General features: G+C 43.0%; 1 protein-coding gene across 5 annotated transcripts in view; it reads left to right on the top strand.

The window, feature by feature from the left end:
- Window positions 1-13,415, top strand: part of PPP2R5C (protein phosphatase 2, regulatory subunit B', gamma) — a 142,628-nt gene that overhangs the window by 103,863 nt on the left and 25,350 nt on the right. For all 5 annotated transcript variants that reach the window (XM_012647076.1, XM_012647075.1, XM_012647079.1 and 2 more), the window contains 5 exons: window positions 320-412; window positions 498-628; window positions 5,611-5,670; window positions 7,719-7,827; window positions 9,070-9,123. In XM_012647076.1, the coding sequence (XP_012502530.1) occupies window positions 320-412; window positions 498-628; window positions 5,611-5,670; window positions 7,719-7,827; window positions 9,070-9,123 (447 nt within the window). The remainder of the gene's footprint in view (window positions 1-319; window positions 413-497; window positions 629-5,610; window positions 5,671-7,718; window positions 7,828-9,069; window positions 9,124-13,415) is intronic.

The raw sequence follows: 13,415 nt of genomic DNA, 5'->3' as shown, positions 1-13,415 counted from the left end.
AGTGCTAGGATTACAGGCGTCAGCCACCGCGCCCAGCCCTGTGAAGGTTTTTTAAATCTCAATTAAGCTGCTATTTGGTCACATGATTACCCGCCATGATTGTCAAGAACCTACAGCTACCGAACTCCTGAGCTCAAACAATCCGCCCGCCTCGGCCTCCCAGAGTGCTAGGATTACAGGCGTGAGCCACCGCGCCCAGCCCTGTGACTTTTTTTAAAGGCTAATATTCCCAGGCAAATAAATATTCAACTCATGTATTTTAATATCCATTTAATAAAATACCGTGTTATTTGACTCATTGTTGTTTTTTTCCTCCTAGCTTGTTTATGAATTTTTCTTAAGATTTTTAGAGTCTCCAGATTTCCAGCCTAACATAGCGAAGAAATATATTGATCAGAAGTTTGTATTGCAGGTAAGGCACAAATCAGCTGAAACTACAAAGCCCTGCCCTGCAGAGCAGTAACACCAAGTCACTAAGTGTCTTTTTCTCCTTGAAGCTTTTAGAGCTCTTTGACAGTGAAGATCCTCGGGAGAGAGATTTTCTTAAAACCACCCTTCACAGAATCTATGGGAAGTTCTTAGGCTTGAGAGCATACATCAGGAAACAGATAAATAATATATTTTATAGGTAAGTCTGTATGTGGCTGACATTCTCTTTGTGCACGGTGATGTTCGTTCCCACACTGGATCCTCTCCCCTGGCATTTCCTTTGACAGGGGACTGAGGCCCAGGGAGGTGGCTCTCAAGCAGCCTGTTTTTGTGTGCAGGTGGACCCAGTGTGTGGCCGGACTTGTCCCCCCTCCCTTCCTGCCCTGCCCCCCGCCTGCTGCCGCGCACCCCTGGTGCCTCACCACACACGCCGCCTCCTGTTTCAGCTTCTGCTGAGATGTCCAGTCACCCAGAAATACGGATGAATTGATTCCGTCCAAGCCAACCTTTTCCCTCCACCTGTGCGCTACTCCATTCTTCCCCGTGGACTCTTAGAGGAGGAAGGGTGAGGAGTGATGTGATTAGTTTTTAGGAAGCACCAGATCTGTGAGCCTAGATTAGAGACTCCCGCTGTGCTCCAGGGGAAGGGAACCCTGCTGGAGGCAGCAAGTCGGGGAGGACAGCTTCCGACATCGAGCCCACCTCTGGGCCATGGGACCATAGTGAGTGATTGCAGAGGCCTGTAGCAGCCCCGAGGCCACCCTCTTCCTAGTCTGCCTCTGCTTGGCCCCAGGCCCCTGCCAGACCAGGGCTGTACAGCCGGTGTTCTTACTGCCTGGGTGCCATTTTCCACCAACTCTTCTCGGCCTCCCAGGCTTCCCGAAACATCCCTCCACCAGGGAGCCCTGACTAGGCACATGCATCTGGTCTCCCACAAGGGCAGCCATCATGTGGGCTGATTTGTCACATGCCCCATCTCGTGGTGTCATCAAGTAAATGTTGATAGAGGCAACGGTTTGTGTTTTTCTTCTCTGTCCCTGGAAAGCTTACTAAATGAGCAGGTTATTCTTCACACTTTGGCTTCTCAGGCTGGTTTGCCTCTCTAAGGCACCTGAGGGTGGTGTGAGGTGGTGACAGATACTAGCAGTGACAGAAGCAGTGTGAAGGTGTCCCTCTGTGAGATAAGAACATGGGCAGGTTTCCTGCAGCTTAGCTGCAGGGCCTGAGTGAGGATGAAGCGCAAGCCATTGCTGGAGAAGGGCCAGGTGTCCACTGTGACAAACACAGGCCTGGGGTCCATTCTTAGTCATGATGACTGAGTAAGGGACAAGAAGAGGGCCAGCCGAGACAGACAGGCGGGCAGCAGCCGAGCTCCCAGCCTCGTGTCCCAGCCGCCCCGCAACGCTGTGCTCAGCTCCCTTGCCTGCCTCTCTGTAGCCGTCAGGCTCCGATTGCCGCCCTGATGCTCACACCTGATAGGGCCCTTCGGTGTGAGAGCCTCTCATTCTGTGCATGGCTTTCCTTTGAACTCCTTCCAAGTTCCCCACTCCCATTTGTACAATGGAGCCCGGGGCCCTGGCTCACCAACTGTAATCAGAGAGTGACGTCATTGTCCTGAGTGTTAGGCTTCTATTTTATGTTTCTTGGTATCATGCTTCCTTTTTAACAAGATCATTACTTGGCTGGTATACTTACCTATCAAAATAAATATACATTATTTAAACAACACAAAACAGGTACAATTTAAATTCCAGTCTTTGGGGCCCAATAGTAAAGCTCTACCTGAAGTGTTTTTGTTTTCTTAATAGGTTTTGTTCAAATAACAGAATCACGAATCTATTGAACACCTATAGTAAAGAAATAGAAAATGTTTTGTATCCTAAAGAACTTTAATTTAAAAACAGGAATACTTTAATAGATTATTATTCAACAGTTATTACAAATAATTTAGTTCAGTTCTCACTAAAGGCTTGATGCTAGAGGGTGGTATTTGTGCATATGTGTTTTAGTAAACTCTTCTATAATTATCTTGATACATGCAACCAAAGCAAGCATGTTACCTAGATTCCATAATTGGTTTGGGTCCTCATTGCCAATACTGCTCCCTCCTCATTTCATGTGAGGATAAAATAAGGAGAACGACAGAGATGTGTTCAGCTCATCTAAGGTCTATGTAGTACAGCTATATCGTGTAAGAAAAAATATTTTGAACGTATTTGGTTCAACTAACTGAAAATGTTACTATAAAGTTCCTGTTTCTTTCTATAGTTTCTCATCCCAGTCAGCTTTGTTTAGACGTGAGCTAAACAGTGCCTTAGATCCCCCTGACGCAGCTGTGGCCAGCAGTGGGACGGAAGGCGAGGTGGGCGAGGTGGGCAAGGTGGCAGCAGCTCCTTCTCTCTTGCTGCGTACCCAGCCACCCGTGGCTCAGTGGCTTCAGTCAGCCACGGTCTATCGTCCCTCACATTCTGTCACCTCAGCTGGGCTCAGCTAGATAGTTCTGCTCTACGTGATGTCTGCGAGAGCTGGAATGTCCACGGTGATTTCTCCCCTCATGTGTGGTGCGGCCTGCTCGGGCTCCCTCACGGCACGGGGGCCTCCGCTGTTTCTCAGAAGGAGGCAGGAGCTGCCAGTCCTCTTAAGGGTTTGGCCCAGAACAGGACAAAGTGAGTTCACCCTTTATGTTGGTCAAAGCAGATCCGAAGGACAGCCCAGATTCAGAGGGAGGGCACAGAACACATTATGCAGGAAGGAAAGGAATTGAGGACATCCATTTGAGAGACTTCTACAACAAGCAGGTTCCAGCTCAGTTTTTAGAGTGTCTAATTCCTTTCTTGCTGAAAGAGTGAAAAACACTCCACCCTGCTCTGAACAGATCTTTATGGCTTCTCTCCCATTTTGCACCTTCCTGTTTTATCTTCCTCTGGAAAAGTAAGGAGAAGAACTATCCTTATTCTTTCTTATACCTACCTTAAATCAGGTTAAAATAAGTAGAAAGTAAGAATTGAACAGTAAGAATGTAGTAATGTTGATTGAGGAAAATGAAATGGCTTTTAGCTAAAAGCCATCCTCATGCGAATGTCAAAGCTGGTGGAGATAGATCAGAAACGGTGCGAAGGGATTCAGGCGTCTTTGTCCTGAGAGGCCCAGAGCTGACCACCCAGGCTCCTCGGAGCCTCAGTGACCGGCTGGCTGTGCAGCTCGCCAGGGTACGTGTGAGGGGAACCAGGAGACTGAAGTTGGGCGCTGCACCGGATACAAAAGTAGCCTTCAGATTGAGTTCCACAAATTAACGTGCTTCTCAATGTAGATGCACCACAGAGGGCTTAGGCTTAGTTACAGCTTCCAAGCTCTCAGGCAGGTGTGATCAGGAGGACATGGGACAGGAACACTTTGCGTTCCGTGTACTCGCACCACCGATGTTCTCGTCACCCAGGTTGCCACATTCTATCACAGTAACTTCCCTGCTCACTTTCAGGCTGAAGCCAAATTCATTTTTTGCTGCCACATTTCACTGCGCAGAGGTTCTGCTCCTGGCGCTGGGGCTGGCCCTCGGCCTGTCTGAGCTGGCCTTCCAGTCCAGCGTCACGCCCACCTTCCCGCCCCGCTGCTCCGTGTCACAGACCTTTGTTCCAGCCAAACAAGTTCTTCCCCACATCACACAACCATTTTTTAAAATCTGTCAAAATCCTCCTACAGAGACCAATTAAAAAACACCTACGACTGAGTAAATTTTGGTCATTTGGGAATACAGAAATGTTAAGGCCACTTCTTGAGAAATATTTCACATCTGTGGGAATTTGGCTTGTTCTTTACCTTAAGGCCACTATTCTATTTGTTTCAAACCACAATGAAAAAAAATTTCTTTTTGAGACAAGGCCTCACTCTATTGCCCAGCTTGGAGTGCAGTGGCATCATCATAGCTCACAGCAACCTCAGTCCTCCTGCCTCAGCTTCCCAAGAAGCTGAGACTACAGGAGCACGTCACCACACCGAGCTAATTTTTTTTTTTTTTTTTTTTTTTTTAATAGAGACTGGGTCTCACTCTTGCTCAGGCCGGTTTCAAAGTCCTGGCCTCAAGCAATCCTCCTGCCTTAGCCTCCCAAAGTGCTGGGATTACAAGCGTGAGCCACCACACCTGGCCTACAATGAAAATTTTTTAAACTTTACAAATTTACTTTTGGCTTGGAGCTGTCTTTAAGCAAATAATTTTCATCTGACTGGCAGGAACCTTTTTCAGACTTCTCTCTTACTTCCTGCAGAATACTCTGCGTGTGTTGGTTCAGACCAATGCAAGGCAATCAAGGCCATGGGCAGGAGTGGCTTGTTTCTACAGGAACCCTGGGGAGAAGACATGTCCTGTTCCTTCTCTCTGTCCCCAGTTTATTCAGCAGACGTGTTTAAGAATCAAACAGATGCCCGGCTTGGTCCTAGCCCTGGGAGCACAGTAATGAGAAGTGATCCCATCTGGAGGGAGACAGGCCGACACGAGGGCTGGGGTGCATGGTCCAGGAGCTCCCCTAGAAGCGGGCACTCCGGGCAGAGGCTGCTCTGGGGAAGGGAACCAGGGCAGACTGGCATTCCAGAAAGATCGCACCTGAAGCAGCGGAGAGGAAGCGTAGGGGTGTCAGCAGGCAAGTAGGTAGGATGGTCCAGGGAGATGTTCAGGAAATCACTTCTGTCCTTTGCTGGAACTGTGCAAATATCGTAGGCTTTAAAATGGAGTAAGATACACACTTAAGTTGAAATGCAGTGAAAAAATAAGTTGAATTAATGAGTGGGTAGAGGGGTGAATAGACAGATGTACATGTGATCAAGCTAATAGAGCACATTGGTAATGGCTGAATCTGGGTGGTTCAAATGTGGGTGTTTGCTATAAAATTCTTTCAACTTTACTGGATGCTTGAAATTTTTCAAAATAAAATATTGTCAAGAAATCAGTAAGACGAAGCTCTCTGTTCTGAAGGCATTTATATCTGCAGGTTTTGAGGAGTGTCTTTGGTTCACCTGGTACAGTGAGCAGCTGCCTGGGCCCCATGAAGGTTTTCACAAATAGACATGCTCATCGTTGCCCGGCTATGTGACTTTCCCCTACAAGCATTGTTTTCTTATTCTGGGGTGTTTAGTCTTTCCAGCTGTTATTTCGATGTCTAATTCTGATTGACAAATTGTTTTTTCTAGGTTTATTTATGAAACAGAGCATCACAATGGCATAGCAGAGTTACTGGAAATATTGGGAAGGTAAGTCTGTGTCAGTGGCATCAAATGACTGTGGATGGAACTTATGCCAGAATGGTCCAGTTCATTCGGTTCAACTGCCCCACTCCCCAGAGTGAGGCAACTGAAGCCACTCTCTGAAGTAACGTAAATGAGACTTCGCTTATGGGGGAGTTGGTGAGCTCGTGAATTAGAACACACCAAATGACACATTCTCCAATTTTTATGTTTCCATTTGTAGATCTACTTCATATACCTCAGTATCATTACTATGGAAACATAATTTAAATTATTTCCTCAAGAGCAATGTTAAAAATAGTTACATAAGAAGATTTATATTAGACGCTTTGTAAGAAGAATAAATGATGCATTTGGAGTATTGAGTAAATGCTAATTTTTAAAATAGCTTTGATTTTATGAATTTTTATATGTATCTTATAAGATAATTAACATTTCAAAACTTTCATCATCTTAATCTGCGTAAAGTTTTTGCTTGCTATCATATTTTTAAAGTGATAACGCATAGATTTTACGTTAGACCTACTAACCCATTGTTTCCCAGAGTACCTCAGGGCTCCGTGGCAAACAAGCTTGGAAGAATGCTTTTCGCCTCTCCGGGGCTTTAGTGTACCTTAGCCACTCAGGGTTCTGCGGAAACCTGCAGTGAAGAAACTCAGTGCTCTTGTTAAACCTAGTGATTCCCTACAGCATTTGAACAAAGGAGTCTTTTCTCGTGGCATGCTATTATTATCTGGGGAATATGGTCCTGCCCAGTAGTTCTGAGAAAAACTGTCCTTGCTGTCTAAGATGTAATTTGAAAAAAACGTTAGTCCTTATTGAAAATTTTGCTTTGATTGGTTTCAACAGACTCTGCCGGGGTTTCTCTCTCAGTGTAGCTTAGTGTAGGGCATGGTTAAGAAGCTACCCCTTACCAGTTGTATGACCTCGGGCAAGTTAATTCTATAAAATGGGGAAAATAATCGATTTTCCCTCCCAGATTCTTGCCAGGAGGGGTTAAGCTATGGAAGGTGTTCGGCACAGCCTGCCATATGGCGTGGGTAAGGGCCACTGTGCAACCACCACTGCTAGGCTTATTTTTATTCTTCTAGAAGAGGGATTTTGCCTTTAGGGTTTCCCCACGTGAATGAGCAGATCATCCTTGAAGGGCCACTCCAGACTCCGCCTCCTGCAGCACCCAGTGCCCTGTGCTGAGTGAATGATGGAGGACCACATTAGAAATCTTTCTGTCTGCTTCCATGGCTCTCTGTAACATCTATTTGTGTTTGCCTGATTATAGAACTAAGTAAATAAACTGGTTGATGTTTAAGACAAAAACTTCAGTTTGGAGGCTCTAAGTAGGAGCCCCCCTTCCCTTGTAGAAGAGAACAGCTCTCTGATTGATTTTTAACCAACACACGTGTTCTGCACACACTTGCACTCTGTTGCTAACACTAGAATAATGAGCCTGAATTACTCCAGGGATGCATGACTTCCTGAAGATGGATGATGCAAGGTGCTGGGTGTGAGGGCACCTGGAGCTGGGGGTCCCACCTGAGCTGTGCAGTCTTCTTGGCCCTGTTTGAGCAAAAGATTTTGCCCTTGCTGTTGAGCCAGCTTCCTACTGTTCTGGGCAATGCCCTATAAGCCCAGAATTTTAAAATTATCTTGTAGTTACAAAGATAAAAATGACTGTGCTTACTTGAAGGCATTTAATTTTATTTAAATTTTTGCTAATAACCTCTTTTTTCTGAAAAACACACACACACACACACACACACATACACATATATATATATATATATTTTTTTTTTTTTTTTTTTTTTTTTTAAGAGACAGAGTCTCACTATGTTGTCCAGGCTGGAGTGCAGCGGTGCAATCTTAGCTCACTATAGCCTCAAACTCCTGGGCCCAAGCGATCCTTCCGCCTCAGCCTCCTGAGTAGCTGGGACTACAGGGTCCTGGCTTCATGTATTTTGCCTGCTGAAAACAAAAACTGAAAGAAAAACAGCAAGATATTTGCTTAAAATGTAGAATTTGTATATATTCAAGCCAAATAAATTTTCTTTTTCCAGTATAATTAATGGATTTGCCTTACCACTAAAAGAAGAGCACAAGATTTTCTTATTGAAGGTGTTACTACCTTTGCACAAAGTGAAATCTCTGAGTGTCTACCATCCCCAGGTAAGGGGGTAAGGGAGGTGCTGGTAGGCACAGTTAGCGTCATTTGAGCAGGATTGAACTCAAGATGGTGAATCCAGCCTTTAACCAAGAGTGTTTTCTTTTTTATGTCATATTAGTGACTTCAGTAACAAGGTTCTGGCAATAATTGAAAGAGTAAAGGGGTAAAGAAAGATTTCTTTTAAGAAATTCAGAGAAATATCTAGAATACAGAATTTTAAAATTAGTTTTAAGCATAGAGAAGGAAATAAGTAACTCTCTCAAAGAGTCAAGAGGAAGATTTTCTGTAGTGTGATCTAAAATCCAGTACCTTAAAGAAAAAAAGCCTGTAGGTCCATGGCCAATGAAATGGCCTTGAAAAGTTTAAAAAAAGAAAAAGCTGTGGATTTTTAAAACTGACAGAATATAGCTACAGATATACTGAAACATTGGTCAGTAAGTGCTTGCTAACTGGTCAGGGGACTGGATTTACGTAGATTTGGTTTTCCTTCACTCTTATATGTAGACAACTAAAGCTCGCTGATTGCAACACACTGAAGATTTATTTCAGAAAAACTCCCACCGTGGGCTGCAGGCGGTATGTTCATTCACTTGTAGCTGTTACAAGCCTGGCACCAAGTAGTCATGCCATGGCACATGCTCAGGAAGGCAGGAGACTCCTTTCCAGCAGGCCCCACTTTGGCAGTTCGCAGCATGGGATAAATGACAGACAGTGCATTCTTTCATGGATTCCCATGACAGTGGCTTCCTGAGAAATATTTTACTTATTTTCTCTGTTTGCTGTTAACTGGTAATATCTTTATATCCAGCCAGATTGTCATATGAGTTGTATAAAAAGTTAATAGTTCAGATACTTAATGAAACCAGATTTTAATTTGATTTTTCCCAGGTATTAGATTATGTTTCATCATAATCTCTAAAAGGACCACAAGAAAAATCTCCATCACACTGTGTTGACTTGGTGGTGGTGTTAATCTAAAAGACTGTTTGCCAAATTTTTTTGTTTTTTAGCTTTCTGATCTATCACCAATTAATAGGGAAAGAATTCGAGCCTAGGTGCTGGGGTTCCCGACTCAGAGCCTCCTGTGCAAGTGGACGGCACACCTGGGGGCAGCTCCTCCATCACGCCAGGCTTTTGTACCACAGGCCCTTGTTGTGCCGTAAAAAGGTGTTTAACAGCGGTTCTAGAAGAAGCATGGCAGTATTTCCATGTTGAAATGTTAACACTCTCCTTTTACTTTTTAGCTGGCGTACTGTGTAGTGCAGTTTTTAGAAAAGGACAGCACCCTCACTGAACCAGTAAGTTCACTCTCTGCCCTTAATTCTGTTGCTAACACATCCTGTAAGGTGCATATATTTCACTAAATGTAAATATCGCAGTGTCTGCTTCACCAAATTTCTGCTCAGACAGCTTTTTCATCTTAAGTTGCAATAGTCATAAACAGGCCCATTTCATTCATTTGTTACAGGTTTTCAGAGTATAGTCATTTTAATTGCAGGTTCCTTTAATGCAGTGATTATTTTATGTAATGAGATTGCCACTTTATTCCTCGTTGCACTTTACTCCTTTGAGTACAAAGCACTTGAACAGTTGTAGCCACTAAATCATGGTTTGATTTGATAACATATTGAACTGACTTCGGTGAGAGGAATTACAGTAAGGGTTTGAAATGCTTGTTGTACTAAAGAGATTTTACTATCTTGAAAATTCTTTCTAAGAGTGTTACTGTTTTATGATCCTGAGTCACAAGTAAACATTAGACTGCTACCATTCAGTGTTTGGGTTTGTAATTTTCTTAACATTTATCTTTATTAAAAGTAAAAAGGTCAGCTGGGCACAGTGGCTCATGCCTGTAATCCCAGAACTCTGGGAGGCCGAGGCTCAAGCGAGGAGGATCACTTGAGCCCAAGAGTTCGAGGCTGCAGTGAGCTATGATCATGCCACTACACTCTCTGGTGATAGAGGGAGACCCTATCAATCAGTCTATCTATAAATACTATCGTAGCCATGGTTAACAAAGTCAGATGTGTCAAATGCCAATTTAAGTATTTGAATAATCTTTTTTGCACAACTTTATTGAAATATAATTCATATGCCATACAAGTCATCCATTTAAAGTATACAATTTAAAGGGGTTTTTGTATATTACTTAGGATTTTTTCTTAATTGTGGTAAAATTTATCATTTTAAGGTGTATAATTCAGTGGTATTAATTACATTTATAATGCAGTACAGCTATCACCACTGTTTCCAAAACTTTGTCATTATTCCAAACAAAAATTCTACCCATTAAATAATAATTCCTATTCCCCCTTCCCCCAGCCCCTGCTAACCTGTAATCTACTTTCTGTCTTTATGAATTTGACTACTCTGGGAGCCTCATATAAGTAGAATCATAAAATATTTGTCCTTTGTGTCTGGCTTATTTCACTTAGCATGTCTTATAAGATTCATCCATGTTGTATTGTGTGTCAGAACTTCATTCCTTATTATGGTTGAATAACATTCCATCATATGGGTAGAACACATTTCGTTTATCCATTTATTCGTCAGTGGACACTTGGCTTGTTCCTACCCTTCAGCCATTGTGAATAATGCTGCTGTTTGTGTGCTTGTGCACAACTATCTGTTCAAGTCCCTGCTCTCAGTTCCTTTGGCTATATACCCAGAAGTGGAATTTCTGAATTCTGTGTGTTGTATGTTTAGCTTTTTGAGTAACCGCCATACTACACACTCCCACCAGCTACGTACAAAGGTTCTGGTTTCTCTAGATCCTCACCAATGCTTGTTATTTTCCTTTTTTTAAAATTCAGAGTCATCCTAGTGGTGTGAAGTAGTATCTTACTGTGGTTTTGATTTGTATCTCCCTAATGACTAATGATGTTGAGCATCTTTTCATGTTCATATTGACCATTTGTATATCTTCTTTGGAGAAATGTGTTTCTTTTTTTTTTTTGAGACAGAGTCTCACTCTGTTGCCTGGGCTAGAGTGCCGTGGCGTCAGCCTAGCTCACAGCAACCTCAAACTCCTGGGCTCAAGCAATCCTCCTGCCTCAGCCTCCCAAGTAGCTGGGACTAGAGGCATGCGCCACCATGCCCAGCTAACTTTTTCTATGTATTTTTAGTTGTCCAGCTAATTTCTTTCTATTTTTAGTAGAGACAGGGTCTTGCTCTTGCTCAGGCTGGTCTCGAACTCCTGACCTTGAGCAATCCTCCCACCTTGGCCTCCCAGAGTGCTAGGATTGCAGGCATGAGCCACCATGCCCGGCCAGAAATGTCTGTTTCTTTGCCCATTTTTAAAATTGGGTTGTTTTTTTTAATTGAGTAACAAAATAAGCAGTGTTAGGTGCCAGTTTAAGTGTTTGAATGTTCTTTCAAAAGTCACTGTCAGGACAGAAAAGGCAGGGCTGCTCACTTCCGAGTGAGCAGAGGATCAGACTTCAATGAATTCCCGAGCCTAGATGCACATGACTTTAGAGGTCCCTTCGGCGCTGGGGACACTTGATGTAAATATGCGTCTCTCAGGCCCACGCCGAAGGGACCTCTAAAGTCATGTGCATCTAGGCTCGGGAATTCATTGAAGTCTGATCCTCTGCTCACTGTGCCTTCAGCTGTCTTTCATGATTTTCTTGTGAGATTGTGATTTTTATACTGAAATTACATGGGAAATTCTTAATCCTGAATTCCTGAGTTAAACTGGCTTCTGGGTTCTGCTTCCTTTAAAGCTTTTAAATTCTATATGGAGACTCCTCCTGTCTCACCCAAAAATTCAGGAAAAGCTCACATCCTGTGGATTACAAGCCAGGGAGGTGTGTGCCCAGCCTTCCCCACCCCACCAGCCCCTCACAGAGTGCCACAGCCCTGCATTGACCCCTCAGGCCTCCAAACACCTGTCACAATTCGCTGTTAGATTCTGGAATCTCCTAAGGAAATGTGCCAAATGTTATCACACCTCAGCATCAAGCATAGTCCAGGGTCTTACTTCAGTTTTGAGTTAGGATGTGTTATTTTTATCCTCCTTAAAGCGAGTCAGAGTTAATAATAAAAAGCCCACTGGGATAGGGCATGGTTGCTCACGTCTGTACTGGGAGGCCGAGGTGGGAGGATCGCTTGAGGTCAAGAGTTTGAGACCAGCCTCAGCAAGAGTGAGACCCCGTCTCCACTAAAAATAGAAAGAAATTAGCTGGGCAACTAAAAATAGAAAAAAGTAGCCAGGTGTGGTGGCGTGTACCTGTAGTCCCAGCTACTCAGGAGGCTGAGGCAGGAGCCTGTTGGGAATTTTTTTTTTTTTTTTACTGTCTATTTCTCCTTCTTTTCTCCAACTTACAGCTTTTCTAGGGTATTATGGCCGAGAGGAGAAACAGAAAGGGACATGTGTCTTTTTATTGACTTACCATTGTTGTAGCTCACTCTCTGTGGGTTGTCATGGACTCTCTGGCCAATAGTCCAAGACGGCTACACTGCAGTCCTGCCACACAAAGGAGGGGGCTGGAGAAGACACATTCCTACCTTCTAAGGATACTTCTTAAAGTCCCTTATGGAATTTCTCGTAATATCTTATTTGCCTTTACTTAGTCCTGGTTATGCCTAGCTACAGAGCAGTTTGCAATATATAATTTTTTAGTTTTGTGGCAATGTGCCCAACTAGAAATTAGGCTCGATAACTCAAGAGAATTTAAAGAATCAATGTTGGGAAGCAACTAGCACTCTCTCAAAAACAGTAGGTGAAAATAGTGGCAAAAACATAAAATTGATGGAGAAGTCATGACTGCTAAAGCAAAATTAAAATGGTGATGAGGCTTGAAAAAGCCCTTATTAAACAAAACCAAGAGGGCCTTAAAAATAGCCTTACCCTTGCTTAAACTGAAAACATAAGTGAAACTTAACTTGGGTTGTTTCTAATAAATGCTTATGCTAGACAAAAACAAAACTTAACCTCAGTCAATTGTAAGCAGCCAACTAACATATGGTTAGGTGACTGGGGACTTCCGAACAAGGTAAACCAAATATGGCAATTTTGTAATTGCAGCAATTAAATAATTTCTTTATTTTGCTCAAATACTTGCCTTTGATGCTTTGTCATCAGAATATTAAACCTCTCGTGTTTCCAAATTCATGAATTGCTTCTTATTCAAATCAACTCTTTAAAATTTTTTTGTGCACCAGATTTTTCTTTTCCATTACTAAATTGTAGTAAATGAGGAAAAGACTTTTATTTAATAAAGACCATTAGATAAATTGTTTTCATCATCCTAACAGAAACGCAGTATCCAGTACAGGGAATTGACGGTGCCAATCCATACTACATTTATGAGACTATGCTTGCAAAACTGTTCTTGATCTTTGATAACACATTCAAAATGGCAGGTCAAAAGCCAGACCTTATTCATAGAAGAAATGGAACCCAAAGTCATGTCTAGAAAGTGCACAAACGGGACGAGGCTTTTTTAGTCAGGAAAAGAACTGTGTATGGGGACTTATTGCTATCATCTAACAACTGATATATTATTGTTTTAGTGTGTTGGGGTTGCTATGAAAAAATACCATACCCTGGGTAGCTTTCAAGCAATAGAAATTTATTTCTCACAAT

This window comes from Propithecus coquereli, unplaced genomic scaffold (genome assembly GCF_000956105.1).
Source record: "Propithecus coquereli isolate 6110/MARCELLA unplaced genomic scaffold, Pcoq_1.0 Scaffold256, whole genome shotgun sequence".
Taxonomy (NCBI): domain Eukaryota; kingdom Metazoa; phylum Chordata; class Mammalia; order Primates; family Indriidae; genus Propithecus; species Propithecus coquereli.
Note: the sequence above shows the minus strand (reverse complement) of the source record. Positions and strands in the feature narration are given on the sequence as shown.